The 18,143-nt window shown below is 39.9% G+C and overlaps 1 protein-coding gene across 1 annotated transcript in view; it reads left to right on the top strand.

The window, feature by feature from the left end:
* The window catches only part of INO80D (INO80 complex subunit D), a 57,910-nt gene extending 40,531 nt beyond the window's left edge, over window positions 1-17,379 (top strand). The window contains exons 9-11 of the mRNA XM_048870436.2: window positions 534-751; window positions 1,327-1,484; window positions 2,978-17,379. Of these exons, the coding sequence (XP_048726393.1) occupies window positions 534-751; window positions 1,327-1,484; window positions 2,978-4,146 (1,545 nt within the window). The 3' untranslated portion in view covers window positions 4,147-17,379. The remainder of the gene's footprint in view (window positions 1-533; window positions 752-1,326; window positions 1,485-2,977) is intronic.
* The last annotated feature ends 764 nt before the right edge of the window (window positions 17,380-18,143 follow it).

Here is an 18,143-nt window from a genome sequence, read left to right as displayed (position 1 = left end):
CCCCAATATTGTTCATTCTTTTAATACTTACCTGGGGTGTTCCAAATCTTTTACTTTGGAGTTTATGTGCATTAAACTGTGGTTCTACTCTGACACAGTCATTAAAAATGACACTGTGGGCTTCCATATTTGCTGTACCTCGGTGATGCAAATAGTGTGGGATTTTTTTCTGACTGCCAGCTCTGCAAACCCGATCGGAGAATTAAGCTGGGTTCGTTCTTTCTCACTCATTATTACCAGTAATAAACATCTCAGATTGTGCCCTCGATTAAACCTGTGCAACCCCATTTGCCTCCAGAGAGGTTGCATAGGTGTAACTAAGGATGTAACGTACGTGCTCGTTGTTCTCCGTGATGATGCAGGAGGAGGAGAGGAAGCAACTTGGCTTTCATATCCATGCTTGGATTTGCAGGCTGGCGGTTAGAAAGATCCTCTCTTCACTCACCTTATGTCTCAGTGTTTGGGAATGGCAAGAAAAGAAAGTTGCATTGGATCCTAATGTGTCCTTTCTTCCTTCATTCTTTCTCCAAAAGGATAATTTCTTGAGAGGGGACAGCTCCCGTAAAGTTCAGCACCAGCAGCAGAGGAAACCCAGGAAAAAAACGAAGCCACCTGCACTTACCAAAAAACACAAGAAGAAGAGAAGGAGGGGACCACGAAGGCCCCAGAAACCTATTCCTCCTGCAGTGCCCCAAGGGAACCTCAGCATGCCCACCAGCATCTCACTGCCAGTGGAGATCTCCCACATACGGTCAGTGCCAGTGACGCCGCATTCTATTTATTTTAACTTTTTAATTAAAAAATGAAATATAGGAAAAGGCGGCAGAGTCAGTACGCTGTACGGAGTATGGATCAATGAAAGCTGGACACACCTCAGCTCCAATTTTATGGGCTTAATTAGGTCTGCTAAATATAGATGAGGAAGGGCAAACTTTCCTTTTTCTTTTCTCCACCACTTAATATTTTGACCTTCCAGATTTGTTAGGTGTTTGAACTGAAATGAACATCTTCAAGTGTCTTGTATCTCTGTCATTGCTGAAAGGAAAAATTCAAAAATGTTAATTTCAGATCTCAACAAAGGTTTGGTTAAATGGATAAAATGTTTTGTTGCTGATGCACAACTTATAAGTGTCATTAGTAGAACAAATTGAACAGTGTTTTGATGAAACTTGTCTAAAAGGCATTCTTTCCACTTGTTGATTTAAAACATAAAAAGGGTAGGGGGACGAGGAGGGAGAAAGCAGACACTGAAACAGACCCTCCGTAAAGTATGCTGCAGTCGTGAGGAATCAGGATTTAAGAGTGTGACTAACACTGTCTCTCCAGGAGCCCCTCCACACCGGAGCTGAGTACAGATGAGCTGCCCGATGACATCGCCAATGAAATCACAGACATTCCACATGACTTGGAATTGAATCAGGAGGACTTCTCTGATGTCCTACCACGGCTGCCTGATGACTTGCAAGATTTTGATTTCTTTGAAGGTACATTTTTGTTTTAATGTATGTGAAAGTTAATACAAATAGTAAGGTGAGGAAGTGAACAGTCTAAAATGTGCATTTGAGGGTTCACCTGCTTTCTTGCAGGGAAGAGAACTATTTAGACAAAGAGCGCACATTCAACCCACTGCTTATACATGACCTCTAAGAAGAGCATGTTTTAGAAGACATGCATGTGTGATTGTTTGTTTGTTTGTATACTTAGTGCTACGGAAGTCCTGATGGATTTAACATTTTAATAATTGATTTTGTGCTCGTCTGCATGTCGCTGACCGTTGCGATTTAATCAACCAAATTCTCAGTAAGAGAACATTCTGTGACTGGGATTACAACCCTATTTTATCAATGTCTATCTTTTTATCAAAGGAAAACAGAAATTAAAAAAATACCTGTGAAACTTGCTCGTGAGCTGAAATACATCTGAATTTCTGTGTGTTTGACTTCAGCACCCACTAAGGGTGGGAAAAGGCTTGGAAGAGAACAACCAGGAGTTTTGGAAAGCTCTTGCTGCGCTTTTTGTCACTTTTCTGAGCTGGCGTGATATCAGAATTTGGCATTTTAATCCTGTTAATAAAATTCAGGTTATTCATAGAGTCCAAGGCCAGAAGGGACCATTATGTTCATATAGTCTGGCCTCCTGTATGACAAAGGCCTCAGAACTTCCCTGAATTAATTTGTAGAACATGTCTTTTAGAAAACCATCCACATTTTTAAGTAGTTATTATAACATAATAAGCAAAATGGACTTTGTAGACTGATCTTAGTACTATGTGGCATTACACTTTGAAAAGATATTTAAGCTTTTATAGCAGGGGTGGCCAAACTTACTGATCCTCTGAGCCACATACAGTAATCTTCAGAAGTTTGAGAGCTGAGTGCACTTGCTTGGGGCTTCTGCCCCACGGCAGGGTAGTGAGACTCATGGCTTCAGCCCTGTGAGAGGCACCTGCCAGTTCTCTGGGCTTCAGCAAGAGCGGGGCTGAAAGCCTCGAGCCCTGGCAGGTGCCTCCCACAGGCTGAAACCCTTGGATTCCCTCCCCACTGGGCAGAAGCCCCTAGCCCCACCAACCCACCGCATGGCAGAAGCCCCAAGCTCCCCCATTCCAGTCTGGTAGGTGGAGAATGGGAGGGTGCGGGGGGCTCTGCAAGCCACACTTCAACTGCAAAAGAGCCTCATGTGGCTCGCAAGCTGCAGTTTGGCCACCCCTGTTTTATAGGCTAATGTAAATCCAGCAAATGTTTAAGGCTTATTATTTTGCATTTACACTGAAAAAAAATGCAGTTGGAAAAATTTTTCCAACTAAGACAGGAAGTGTGAATTTCTTTTTTTCAGTCATATCATGAACCATTCTGGAAGTTTGTTATAATTTTCCAGTAGAAATCCTATTTGAACTTTTTGGATAGCTGTATTCCTAGGGCCACAGAATGAGGCGTATCTCTGAAAAGCAAACTAACTTCTGTTGTTCTTGTTTCTGTAGGTAAAAATGGAGACCTCCTTCCTACTACAGAAGAGGCAGAGGAACTGGAACGGGCTCTGCAGGCTGTAACTTCTCTTGAGTGCCTGAGTACCATTGGAGTACTTACACAGACAGACGGTGTGCCGGTTCAGGAGCTATCAGATAGAGGGATAGGGGTGTTCACCGCAGGTGCTGGAGCTCCAGGAATGCAGTCCTTGAGCAGAGAGGTTAACACGGACCTGGGGGAGCTGTTGAATGGGCGTATAGTACATGATAATTTCTCCAGTCTGGAGCTGGATGAGAACTTGCTCCGTTCTGCTACCTTGTCTAACCCACCTACGCCCCTGGCAGGGCAGATCCAGGGGCAATTCTCTGCCCCAGCCAACGTTGGCCTTACTTCTGCCACTCTGATAAGCCAGAGTGGACTTGGGGAGAGAGCCTTCCCAGGACAGTTTCATGGACTTCATGATGGCAGCCATGCCTCCCAGAGGCCACACTCTGCCCAGCTGCTGAGCAAGGCAGATGACCTAATCACCTCACGACAGCAATACAGCAGTGACCATTCGCACTCCTCACCCCATGGAAGCCATTACGATAGTGAGCATGTGCCGTCTCCCTACAGCGACCATATCACATCCCCCCATGCCACATCCTATTCTGGTGATAACTTGGCAGCTACCTTCTCAGCAGAGATGCCCATTATGGCACAGCACTTGCTCCCACCGCAGCTGGAGGTGCCACTTAGTGGGGTGGCGAACCCCAGAACTCACTGGGGAAATCTCCCTGTCAATCTTGGTGACCCCTCTCCGTTTAGCAACCTTCTTGGTGCCGATGGACACCTTCTTTCCACCTCCCTGTCCACACCACCTACCACCTCGCACTCAGAGACCACACAGCCTGCCTTCGCCACTGTGACCCCCAACAGCTCCAGTGTGCTTCCGGGGTTACCACGGACCAGTTTTAGTGGCATGGGTCCTGCCTCTGCTGAACTAATGGCCTCCACTTCCCCCAAACAGCAACTCCCTCAGTTCAGCGCAGCCTTTGGCCATCAGCTGAGCTCACACAGTGGCATTCCTAAGGACCTGCAGCCTAGCCACAGCTCCATAGCTCCTCCCACAGGCTTCACAGTAACAGGTGCCACAGCTACTAGTACCAATAATGCATCTGCTCCCTTCACCACCTCTAACTGAGCTGATCTGTCTGTATATCTGCAGGCAGATGGGGACCCTGTGTTTTCTATCTTCTTTTTCCTCTTTATTGTCCTCCCCTCCCTTTGAGGAGGATTTTTTGTTTTTGGTTTGTTTTTTTTAAAAAAAAGAGGGGGTTAAAAATAAACCTCCTGCTTCCGTACAGACCAGGGTGGCCCCTTAGTGAACCTCGCTCTAGTGTTCACATGTGCTAGTTATGCACTGGTGCTCATTTATTACTGGCAGGTTCACCGTACCCCACGAATTTCCTGAAGGATACAGCACAGTTACTGGATGTAATTGACCTTAGCAGTAAGACCTAGAAATGGGACGATACCTCAAATTACCAATGCACATTACTGTTTCCTAGGGTTCAGATCAGTGCTTTCCATCCCATTAGCATGTCATGTAGGAAGTTTTTATAGTGGGGGAAAGTCTCTTGGTTTTAAAAAAATTAAAAGGGTAGCATCTGGGCATGGAAAGTTGGCTCCACACTCGGGTTTGGTAATGGTGCACCGAAGCACTCAAGACCATGGTTCAATTATTCATCTGACAACTCCTTAAAAATAGTCTTTTGACCTCCTCTGTGGGCGTGTGTGTGTTTGGGAGAGCAGCAGTTCCTTGTCTGCTGCTGAGACAAGAGTAGCTGTGTCCCCTTCCGAAATTGGTCAGTGTTCCTACTGAATGTTGATTTATTTTCTTTATTTTACGTTCATTGAGCAGAGAGGGGATTGACTGACTAGGGCAAATAGGTTTTACCTGTTTGCCAGGGCACTGAGCGGTCTTGCTGTTTCAAAGGTTAGCCCAGGGAGAAAAGACAAGAAAATGGAAAGACTGGAATAAATAATGGTCTAGTCAAGACTCCTGCAGAAATTCCCACCAGTGCTGAATTATTGTGGCATTGTAGTGTTGATGGTTTGCCTTTTCAAATGTGGCTGTGTCCAGAACTCTGCACAGCAGGAGTTTCCTAGCTGAAACTGGAAGAATTCTATTGGTATGTATCCATATGCTACCCATTTGAACAAATCTATGTCAGGCCCCTTTGGTAAATTTAAAATAACGGAATTTCTCAAACTATCTGTTGCTGCTGAGACTCTTTCTATAATAGTAGTGATTTTGTACCGGAGCCATACCGTTTTTGAGACACTTGTGAGACTGATGCTCTGTATGTGAAGCTGAATGTATGTGGGAACCGGCGGGTACATATTTGTGGTTACCACTAACCAAAACCAAACTTACTGAAGCAAAATAGGGAAATTCCTTCTCTCCACAACACCTTGTTGCTTTTATTGCCTGTTTTCTGAAAATGGTTATAAGTCTCCTTGGTCATAATGTCAGCTCCTTATAAAGGCAGTGGATTCCTCTTATATCTGTTTCTTCCCTAAAGAATAACAACAAAATCACAAGGAGTTTGCTTGAATCATTTAATCTCCCTCTTCTCCCTTCCCTCCTCCCCCCTAAAAAAAAAAGGGGGGGGGCGGGGAATGTGCTTGAGAAAACTGTGACTTTATAAGGCTCTAACTAGCCACTATGTGAAAGTAATTCCTACCTGATGGCTATAAAAAGTCTCTACTGTTTGGTTTGCTTCTAAGATGCGTATGAGAGAAGATGAAAAAGCAAAGCAAATCTTTCTCTCCGCATGTTGAAGGCAGTTTCATTATAGGAGGGTTAATAATTTCTTTGTGCAAGGGATTATTCAACTGAGTTCAGTTATTCCCTAGTATGTGGCGAGTAATGTATCTTCCCTCAATTTATGTTTTCTGTTTATGTGAGTGATGATGGGGCCCAAACTTCTGCTCCCAGATTTCCTGAGGGTAGGGATTGAGATCTGGATCCAAACTTCCCGGGTACAGCCCATCTTGGGTTTATATCCCACTAGTTATAGCCATTCCCTTCTTTTCAAAAGCTTTGTCCTTTTTTTAATTATAAAGGAATGAGCCCTATGGGTACATTCCTTGCTAAAATTGCAAACATATGTGCGTGGAGGGGGAAACATTTATTTTCAGGTTTTTGATATTGAGAAATCCTTATTCCCATACTTCGTAAAACAGGGCTTAATATTATAATAAATCCCAGTGTTCTTGAGTGGTCTAGGTTTGTCTGTAACTGATTTAAATGTTTTCAAATCATGTCATAAATTGAAATGAAGCTTAACAATACCCCACTATATTGTCCCGCTGATTGAGGAATGCCCACTGATAATTGTGAAATGAGGAAAAGCTGATAGGACATTTGTTTTTTTATTCTGTCCTCTTCCCTCCCCCCATGCTTGTGAGGAGACAAATGTTTGATTTGCATTATTTTCCATTGTGTTAATATACCTTCTTTAGTGTATTGAGATGATTGATTGAAAAAGAAGGGTGAACCTAGTTTACCAAATGGGTAAATGATCAATTGTTAAATCTGCCAGTATTAAATGTCGTGTGACAGGATGTTCTACTGATTAGTAGATCAAAATCAAGATTTTGATTTATGGAATATTTCTCGTGCTCATCAAGATGTGTAATGGAACAGCAGCCTGTTCTCTTCTTCCCACCCGTTCATCACTTCCCCTTACCTACCAGTAGAGAAAACACTTGGGCCCAATTTCTGTTCTCAGTTACATCTGTGTAAATCATGGAGTAATTCTTTTAGCCAGATGAGTTACTATGGATTTACCCCCATTTAACTCGGAATGGAATCTGGCTCTTAATCTGATCATTTATTTAGGCTGGGATTTTCCAAGATGCCCAAGAGCATGTAGGTGCATAATTCCCATTTGAAATCAGATTCCCAGACTCCGGAAGTCTCACCCTTTAGATCTCAGCTTTATGGATCTGTGGGGGATTTTTCCTAAACATTGACCGCATAACATTTTTCATGAGCAGATTGAGTTTGCAAAAAAGCTGCACTACTTTAAAAAGTTCGTTCCATTTGACATGTGTTAGAAAAGGAATATCTGTTTTCCAGTACGGAGCTTTGAAATGGTCAAGATTGTTGCCAGTTGCAGCTTCACCGCATCTAATTGAAGTGTAACTTCATTAAATTAGTTATATCCTAGTAAGGAAGCAGTTCTGATTTTAGGTCCTAAATCTGCAATGAGCACCACACAGATGGATCCCTATACCCACACAAAGCCCACTGACTTCACCAGGAGTCTGCTTGCATAGCGTTCAGTACAGGATCAGCACCATAGTGTTGTGGGATGAGTAGTGGACCCAAGAACACAGGTTTATGCAGCCAGACACTTCACTTCTCTCCCACCAGGAAATACGTTTGCTCCATGTGGGATTTGTCTTGGTTCTTAGGGCTGCCATTGATATGGTTCTCATTCATGCTGTCTTGAACAGGTTGCATCTCCTATAATACAGCAATTAGCAGTAATTACCCTTTCACCAAAGAGTCAGTGTAGCGATTCCAATCCATTTGTTGAAATGATCAGTATCTGTTGTGCCACTAATACGTGAAATGAATAGAATAAACCTAGTTTAGTAACTAAAAATTATGTTCTTTATGTAAATGTGGGGTTTTAAAGAATTAGAAGGCATTTGACAGAGAAGTTTAGAAGCAATAATGTCCTTTTGGGTAGTAATGTAATGTCAGGTGATCTTAGCACAGAGGCATAAGAATTGGTGGAGATTACACTCTTGACAAAGATTAACTTTGCTTGGACAGTTTATGGAGGCCAGTGAGGGACAGCATGATGCTGACCTGGTTTATAAAGCAGTTACGCTTAATGTATATATTCCATATGTGAGAATTTCCCTTGACCATTCAGTTTATTAGTCAAATTTAGAACTGGCGTTAAGTGGACTCCGCTCCCATTGGCTATTTAATGGGAAAGAGGGGGTGAAATTAAAGTCTGGTCCAGTGGCTTTACTAGTTGCTGTATTATGAGAAGCACCTTTGAATATCATCCACCTTTCCTTTGGTCAAGACATTGGTTTGTTTCCTTGCCTCTGTTGATTGCCTTATGCATTTGGCACATCTTAACAATGAATATCTGTTCAAAAATAACTTACTGCAGTTCTGCTTACCCTACTGAGTGCCAGACTCTGCCGTAGAAGGACTTTCCAGTTTCATGTCATAGGTTAATGAAACAAAGGCCTGTTTTCTTAAGCAATTTCAGGTTCTCATTTGATAAGCATTTCTAGGTTCCCTCCTTGAGAAGCTTGTAGTCTGCCAGCCAACATTGGAGATGAGTGCAAGTGCAAGAGAAATATTTTTGCTGTCAAGAATATGTTTGTTCTTCAGTGGGAGGGGGCATTGGAAGCTAACTTTTTAAAAAATAGTAGCTTCATTGAAAGCTATATTACTGGTTTCATGAATTGCTTTCTTTGGAGATCATGATCCTAATATTTAGACATCGAGAGGTCAGATTCTCGGCTGGTGTAAATAAACATGGCTGTATCAGCTTCATTGAAGCTGTGCTAATTTACCAGAGCTAAGGCTCTGGCTGCAAGAGTCTAACCAGGAACACAGAACAGAACTGAGTTTGTTAAAGCTTTCTCTGACCGCTGAATTACCCAGCTGGAAAACTAAGTTCACCAAGGAAGAGGAAAATTAGTCCTTTGAGAGTATGCCTTCACTTCAAAATTAGCCCAGGCATCCTAGTCTGGGCACCTGTGCTAGTGTAGACTGGGTGTGAGCAACCACCCTGCACTCCCCTGCATGTGTCGCTAGAATGGCTGGGGGCATAGCAGGTGTTGCTGCAGTAAGCTGAGCTGCTCTGATTCTTTCCCAGGGAATTGTGGGAGAGCTTGTCTGTCGTTGTGAGCACACAGCAGGGGGCGTAAGGGGAACGTGGGAGGGTTCTGGAGAACTGACAGGCTCTAACCCACATCCCCAGCTGTGCATGAAGGTTTTTGTGTGTGCCCAGGAGGGGAGTTGGGGCAACACCTGAATAAGAACACTGGCTAACTCTGTAGTGAAGACATACACTGAGATGGGTGGGTGTGTCTTTAGCCTAATTTTCCTCTTCAGCAGTTGCTTTTATCAACGGGCTGGTTTCTCTGCTTGCCAGCGAAGGAGCCTTTAACGCAGCCCCCAGGCAAACTGAAGTAGCCCAGATCAGATGTGAATCCAGAATTCCAAGCCCCATCTTGGTGGCAGCGTATTTAACTGAAAGAATAGATTCAAGCTGCTGTGCCCTCAGAACCTCCTCATAAGGCCCTTTAACTTAGGCTGAGAGCGGACGAGTGTTCTGGGCTGCGCCGCTTGCCTCCTTAAATTTCATCCCCTCTTTCCCACTCTCCTTACCATCTTTTTTCACTCTTCTCTGCCACCACCCCGACACTAAAATTGCCAATCATTTAAAATCCTGTATGATTGATAATGAGCAAATATTCTGATTGTTTAAAAAAAGGATTTGGAGAGGTTCCTGTGAGTCATAATAGAAGTTTAGAAGCCAGAGCTACAGTGCAATAGGATATTGTATAAGGATTCACAGAATATGGAGTAAAATGAAAATACCATGTGATCTCACATGGCATTAGCAGTAAGGTGTGAGCTAGCTGCTGAGAATATCACTGTGGTCGTCACTGAGAGAGAGCTCTGTATGCTCAGGAGCATTACAGGGAATCATTTTCTTCCCATAAATTCCTTTTGTTTTAAAGGTAGTTGCCAGTAGAAAATTACCTGGAAAAACTGGTGGAATTAGCCTGATTTTAAAAAACAGTTGATAAAATACCCTCAAGAAGAACCCCACTAAAGTACGATGATAATGATAATGGGAAAACAAAATTCAGATTCATTAGGATTTAACCCAGGTCTTTCAGAATTGGTTCATGAAGGACTTTGGCTCTATCAAAAGGTAAAAAATACTCTTAAAATATAATGTTTGTGTGAACTAACAGAGGTTGGGGTAGAAAAAGTTACCCATTGACAGAAGAAAGCAAACTGCAACCACATATCAAAAGGCAATTCTGTGATCACTGGTGGCTGGGTCTATATGGGGAAAATGACTGGATTCTCAGGAGTGTTTCGTAAGCAAGTCTATAACATCTGTAACTCTGTTGGCTGTGTCATGATTCAGTTATTTCTCTTGTTCCCCCCACACACACCTTATTGCGGTTTTTCATGCTCTAGTTTTCCAATTCTCATGGAACAAGGATATGTAGTGGAAGCATGAAAGAAGGAAACAGACTTTGAATTGAAGTTTGGAGGTGGCATTTGGAAGTTTTCCTTTTTTTTTCCTAGATATCCTGAAGTCTTGAGTTGGCACAATTTTTTTTTTTTTTTTTTTTTTTTTGGTTTTCCCTAGCTCATACAATTCAATTTGAAAACAAATAGGATAAAAAACCAGGCTTTTGATTTTTTTAAGCCTGTATATACTCAGTGTAGAAAAGTGCATTCTTCATTTCCCCCGCCTCTCCCTGGTCCCCAAAACACACACACGACCACACACACACAGATTGTATGTGTATGAATTGGATACAGATGTTGAACTTGGTCTAGTAAAACTAACGTGTTTCCCACCTTCAGTCCCCACTGAAGTAAACTCTGGGTAGGTAATGCTCCCAAATCTCTCCTGGAAAACTTTAACTGTGATGCAGGTGGCTCTAATGCAGCTGACTGCTACACCATTGTTTATACTTCGGAGTAGACTGATTTACCCTGAAATGACTCTCTAACCTACGTCTTAAAAAGTACAATTTGGTTCCAGTGGAAATAGATCCATTCTGAAGTGATGGACAGTTTGGTTCTCATACAAAGTATCTACATCTATTTAGAAGGGGTTGAACCAGTTTCTCTGAACAGTGATTATTTTCACTGTACAATTTTGGGTATGTCTCAGGGATTCCTTGTGGAAATAAGGGCAGTTAACATAAAAAGTAAATAGTTTTAAAAGTAAATAATAATTTAAGGTAGAGCTTCATCTAAATGAGAGCGCAAGAAAGAGAAATCTTGTTCAGTTTTGTAGTCCACGGTGTCCGGCTTAGGGACTTCTTCTCTTCTCGGGGTGCTCATCTCAAATTCAACATACAGAATCTTTTTCCATCACGCTCAGCTTTAAACTTTTATTTAAAGATACCCTTCCCCGATGAGCTTTCAGAATACTTATTGTAGATTTTAAGAGAAAAGGTATATTAATTTATGCTATTAACATCACCTCATAAATTATAAGTTTTATACTAAAGCTGTATTGAGTGTAATGAATTATGTTGCATATGTGTTTTTAATAGCTATAAAATTATATACAAGCTTTTTTGGAAAAACAAAAACTAGTAAAGCACCTTTTTACACTGGATCTTTGCCGTGTCAAGGTGTACAGCTATTCTTTGCTACCTTGCAGATATATACAAATAAAATGGTATCCTGTATCAACAAAACATAGATCTCTTGTTAACCCGTATAGTACTGCTCCTATAACTCTCTTTTTTGTTTTTGTTTTTTTTTTTTTGTTTTTTTTTTTGTTACATTCTGCAATAATTTATCTGTGGTTTGTAATGGTTAGATGTTTAGTTACAGGGTAAATAGATCAAATTAAAAATCCAACTACTGTAGCTGGAAGTTGTGAACCAAGTTTGTAAGAATTTTTTTTTTTTTTTTTGTTAAATGTATTTGTTTCCAGTTATGCAAGTTGGAATTTGACAAGACAGAACATTAAATCTCGGAATCCACAGTGTCTTATTGAGGAACTTTCCCCCCTCCTTTCCTTACAGAGGAATTCCCACTGTGACTTATAAATAGAATTAGACTGGTTGTGTGCATGTATGTATTATATACACACACAAAAATATGCATTTTGGGGGGGGGTTGTCTGTGTGATATGAATGTGTATACTGTACGTAGGTCATAGTTTTTGTAAAGAGAAAAGTAGTTGAGAGGTGATGGAATGTACTTGTAGAAATGTGATTATTTAGTAGGGGGTTACTCTGTCCTCATTATTGTAAAAATAACCAAACTCTCTCTGCTACATAGTCTTCTGTTATAAGGCTAACTCTGATATCATGTTGATTTTATTCTTTTTAATTGAATTGCATTGAGCCCTGTTAAAATGTCATGAAAATCCCAGGCTCCCAAAACAGCCTTAAAAAGTGGGGGGGGGAGGGGGTTTATTCTTAAAAAGAATTTGAAATGAGAAGATTTATATTTAGGGTGGTGAGATGTAGGAATTAATGTCCATTTTCAAGTTAATACCATAATCTCTCATACTCTGACTTAGAATATGTTGTCAATGAGTCATCCTTGCGTTTTCAGGTTAAAAAGTATTGACATGGGTGATATTTTTTTTAATTTTTTTTTTTAAACTGGTCTCCATTCTCTTTAAAGAGTTTCATTTTTAAAGTTATCTGATTAGGAAAACAAAAGGGGTCTATGTAACTTACAAATTTATACAAAACAAAAGCCTGAGAGTTTCATTTGTGCTGTGAATTCTAAACTGAATTATGGGCATTTAAATTTATTCATAATTTGAGAGGGAGATGATCTATCTGTATGGGAGTTCTTACCTGAGAGACCTAGGAAACCCAAAACATTCCTACTTATTCTCCTTCTTATCCTGATATTCATCATTACACCATCCAGGCTGGAGAGAATAAAATCCTAAATGATGCATGCTCTGTTGCTGTTACTTTGAATCATGAAAATTCTGAAACTTTAAAAATCTGTTTATTAGAACAGAGCTTCCAATATTACAGATATTTCTAATTTGTTTTGGCGACTTTTTTCCTTAAAAAATAGTTGCAAATCCAGACCTTTTTTATGCTGTTGAACTAGGGTTTTTTTTCATCCCCAGCCTTTCAAATATGTTTATATGTTTTTTTAAATGATATTTCTTGTACATATGCCTACAAGTGAAGGGCAGGGAGGTGGAAGTTGTCTGAGGCCTTTTCCTCCCATTAGTTGAGCATAATGGGAGTTACCAGCATAAACAATTTTATGCATTTATGGGGAAGAATAGAGCCCTCTTGTGTATACATGTATAGAGAGATGTATATGAGATCTGGGTAGCACTTTGCTGAATGTGGAATTGCCCTTATGATGTACAGTACATACATATGAATGCAGCAGATCTAAATCTATATATAAATACATGAAATGTACATACAATCTCATACACACAACATGGTGTGTGTGTGTGTGTGTGTGTGTGAGAGAGAGAGATGCAGATATGTATAATATCCACAAAATGCGTGTTTAACAATTAAGCAACTGTGACAAATGAAGTGAGGAATTTGGATGGCATAAATTGCTGTGACTTCAGTGTTGTAACTATTTATCTTGTTACCTGAACCCTCAAAATGGAATTTCCTGGTACAATTTTGCTTATGTTTATACTATATTAATGTTTTGTGAGGCCTCTTCCAATACCCACCTCTTATGCTGCTCTACACCATTACCTTCATCCTAACTAATCTCCACCCCAGCATTTCAAAATCTAACTTCCATCAGCAGTCCGCTTTAGAGCCTGATCCAGCTCTCATTGTACTCAATAGAAAGATTTTGATTGACTGCAGTGACAGCTGAATCTGGCCCTGTGCACGCACACACTGTTCTCCTGATTTCAATGTGACTGTGGTCATTTTGTTTTGCAGTGTGAACTGAAATACTTTTTGAAAACGATATTCAAAGCTGTTCAGTGTCCCAGAATGTTGAGTCAGATGCATGTTGAGTTAAAAATTCAGAGTTGTACAACAAAATAGTGAAAAATCAAGGCTTCCTTTTACTTTCCTGACAAAAGGAGAGTTCCATGTTCTGAATCCACAGATGCTTAAAGCAATGCTGAGGATGCAGCTTTGTGCTCTGTTCTAGGTATTGGTGATTTCATCAAATGTCTCGAGAAACGCAGATCTCTAAATTCAACCTTAAAAAGACTTTAAAAAATAAATCAGAGTTACCCTTCAGGATATTTGAATTGAAATCTTCTGTCTACTCTTGTATTAAATGATTTGGCTTTTTCAAAGTTTTTTGTATTTCTTGTTTTAAAACAGTATTTTAGTTCACCTTTTTAAGCGAAATCTGGATTCAATAACCTTTTAACAGAAAGTGACAGTTAAAACTCTGCTCCTGGCTAACTAGTATTTTAGTTTTTCCAATTCTGTTTTCAAGTCTTATTGCTTTCAATATTTTTAATATTTATGTTGTCACCATTCAGCTATGGAATTTTGTCTTCCAGGCAATTCTGTAGGAAAATGTAACCTTATGGTAATGTTCCATCTGTGCTTTCACATGAAGACTTCTGTAATACATATGTTGGGTCGTGTGTATGGGTATATCTGTGTGCTGAGTGTGTGTGTGTGTGTGTATATTTGTATACGCACACATATTACACACCGTATTTCAATTTACATAAACGTGGAGAACACCTTCATAGGTTCCTGATATATACTCATGCATATGTGTATTAAACATGTATATAGAGTGTAGATATACTACATATACACATGTGTGTATGTGTGAATTTTGGTTGGCAATTTTTTACATTTAGCAAAATGCTGTCCCTTTATGGAATAATTTCACTGAAACTGCATTTATATAAGATGAACGGAAAATAATCATCAAAATTTTATTTGAAAAGGAGACTCTCTTAATTATCCAAAGCCATTTGAATAGTCTTTTAACTAGAAGGAGGTTGTTATAAAAAACTGCCGTTCATCATAAAGGCATCAGAAAGAAATTAAGACACTAGTTTCTATGGTTTTTGTTCTTTTTGGTTTTTCTGAAGCTGAGGCATATGGTAATCAGGGTTTTTTCCTTTCTGTTCAACTAAACTGCTAAAGACTCACATTTTCCTTAAACTGTTCCTCCTCCAGACTTTCTCTACACAAATATTTTTGCATTGTTTGCCTCATACATTCAATAATATTGATTTCACTAAGGAGGCTTTAATATTCTCCCACCTTTGCAGGAAAAATGTCAATTCATTATTATATCCAGTGTCATAGCCATATTGGTCCCAGGATATTAGAGAGACGAGATAGGTGAGGTAATATCCTTTATTGGATCAACTTCTGTTGGTGAGAGAAACAACTTTTGAGTTTATGCAGATCTCTTCTTCAGATCTAGGACACTTACTCGGAGTGTCACAGTGTATCCGATGAAGTGAGCTGTAGCTCACGAAAGCTTATGCTCAAATAAATTTGTTTAGTCTCTAAGGTGCCACAAGTACTCCTTTTCTTTTACAGCTGAATATGGAACAGATTGTGAGGCATAAGTAGTTACATATTTCAAGGGACCATTCACGGTGAAGTGGCCTATTTAAACCCCTCCGGTCATGGGGGGAAGGAGCGGGAGGTTAGTGGTTTATATATTGTTGTAATGAGCCACAAATCTAATGCTCTGTTCAGTCCATGATTTTTATTGTCTAGCAAAGTTATGTATTTAAGCTCCCAGGCTCGTCATTTGAAGGTGTTGTACAGGTTTAATTGGAGGATGAAGACTGAGAGATCAGATATAGAGTGAGTGCTTTGTGAAAAGTGTTCGCCCACAAGTGATACGGTGTTTTTGTCTTTTATCGGTTTTGTGTGTGAGTTCATTCAAGAGCGGAGTGATTGTCTTGTTTCATTTAATGCCCCAATAACATCTATGTAGGTGAAATGAGACAATCACTATGCTCTTGGATGAACTCACACAGAAAAATAAAGACAAAAACATTGTGTTACCTGTGGGTGAAAACTTTTCACAAAGTGATCACTGCATATCTGACCTCTCAGTACTCATCCTCAAACGAAACCTGCACAAGATGAGCCTGGGAGTTTAAATTCATAACTGTGCTAGACACTAAAAATCATGGACTGAATAGAGACATTGGAGTTATGGCATTTATGGATTTACAATAACCTATAATCAACTAACACCGCCCCACAGCTTTCTCCCTCTCCATGATTGGAGAGGTGTTAACAGGCGACTTCACCTTGAATGGTCCCTTAGAATATGTGTTATCTACTTATGCTAAACAACCTGTTCCACCTTTTATTTAGCTGTGATACTCTGAGTAAATTTCCCAGACCTGAAGAAGAACTGTATGTAAGCTCAAAAGCTTGTCCTCTCTCACCAACAGAAGTTGGTCACCTCACCCACCTTGTCAGTTCATTATTATTCTGTTACTCTTTTCATTCCATGTAGAGGGTGAATTTCTCATAAAGATGCCTGGAGTCAAGCTTTTAATTTATTTAATATGAAAGGCCTTCAGCAGGAAGGAATTATGTTTTTCAAAGAATTTCTGCAACTGTTCACCATCATGTAATTTTTCCCCCCCATCTCCAAACAGTGTGTCTGTGTACAGGTAGGGGAGAAATGAAGGACACAAGTAAAATACTGTTTGTTTGGACAATTATCAGTAAATATCTTTATCTAGATTTACTGGAATAGAAGACAGCAAATGAACAATACGAAATGTTGAAATGCTTCTGACTGTCCTAAAGAAGTTGGTGTTTGGGTCATTTTAAAAGGTCGCTTGATTGCAGCTTGATATCAGAAACAGCCTTGTGACAAAGAGCCTCATAGCAATTGTTTGGTCACTAAAGTTTAAAATGTAAACAAGTTGCAGTGGGAAGGCAAAGATGAGGCAGTGCATTTTGAAGCCAGTGAATCACAGCTTGTAAACATAACTGATTTTGAAATAACTGCATGGTAGCAAGGACTAGCAGTCTCTACACCCCTCTGATTGTTCATGCCCCCAACACACAAATGTGTTTAACATGCCATACATTGGGGGGGGAAAAATAACCTACAAATAAATACATTAACTGCTTAAAGGGAACATACAAACTTGCACTGCTGTATCCTCTGTCGTATTAGCTAGAAGACTAGCTAATATGCAAAAAAAGCCCAGTCCCGTTTGCTTCTGCAGATACATTGCTTTTAAAGAATGTGGTGGATGGGGATGCTTGAGAAGAATAGTCATTTCACATACAGTCCCCAGCATCAATAGAAACTTACACTAATGCTTTTAAGTGCTGGAGCACTTGAGGACGGCATTCCAGGGGTGGGTAGCCACGTTGGTGTTTGTACTTTCCCTTTAAATAGGAAGAGTTAGCTCACATGTTCCTCATTCTTCTCAATGAATGTACTGTATTACCATTTTAAAAAAAATCAATGAAATGATAATAGATTGGTCTCCTTTTGTTATCTGGTCCTTGTTTAATTTGTTTAAGGGTTTTTGTATACAAAAGTTTACATTTTTATGTATATTTTTCTTGTGTAAAAACTGATGTAATATGTGTATAAAACACTGTATGTATTATCTGTATATAGTGTGACAAAATGATTTTCTTTCTTTCTTTTGGATGTATTAATAAATCTTGCTGTGAAGTAGCCTTGTTTACTATAGCAAAATCGCCTCCCAAGGTATTACTGGTGAATTCATGGAGACTATTCGTACTATTTTATTTTGCAGAATACAAGGTGTATGAATATTGCCCGGGCCATAAAAATCTTAAGTATAGATCAGTTTCCTATAGATGAATGACTGTATTTCTATGTATCCTGTGTAGGTAGAGATCTATTGATTGTGCTCTCACTAGTTTTATGCTGATTTGTAATTCCATTGGCTTCAGTGGAGTTACTCTGAGTTCAAAAATGAGAATTGGGACTTTAGGATTTACTCCAGATTCCAGTTTCAGGATTGTCCAACTGAGCAGTGATCCCAGAAAATGGATTTTTTTTTTTTTTAAGATTCTTCCAAGTGAACCATAATTTGAAGTACAATCTGAGGATGGATAGAATAGAGCTAGCAAACTACAGGGCCTTCCATTATATATAATTTTAAACTTTGTATTACAGTAGGCTTAACCACACAAACTGGTTACTCATGATCTGAGGTAATTCTTCAGAAGTGCCACTCATGAGAAGGCCACTCATGATAGGGTTACTTTTGATTTCTATGAATAGGCGCTCGACAAGGCCATGCAAAGGGGTTCGTATTGTAATTACTTGAATCACTAATATACACTAATTGTCATTCTCTGCTACACTTGATGTGGAGAGCTCTGCAGTAGGATGAGGGCTGCTGGGTCCCACATTGTTTCAGAGATAGGTTGTTGAGCAGCCATCAGATGGTGTGAAACATAGTGGTG

This window comes from Caretta caretta, chromosome 11 (genome assembly GCF_965140235.1).
Source record: "Caretta caretta isolate rCarCar2 chromosome 11, rCarCar1.hap1, whole genome shotgun sequence".
Lineage (NCBI taxonomy): Eukaryota > Metazoa > Chordata > Testudines > Cheloniidae > Caretta > Caretta caretta.
Note: the sequence above shows the minus strand (reverse complement) of the source record. Positions and strands in the feature narration are given on the sequence as shown.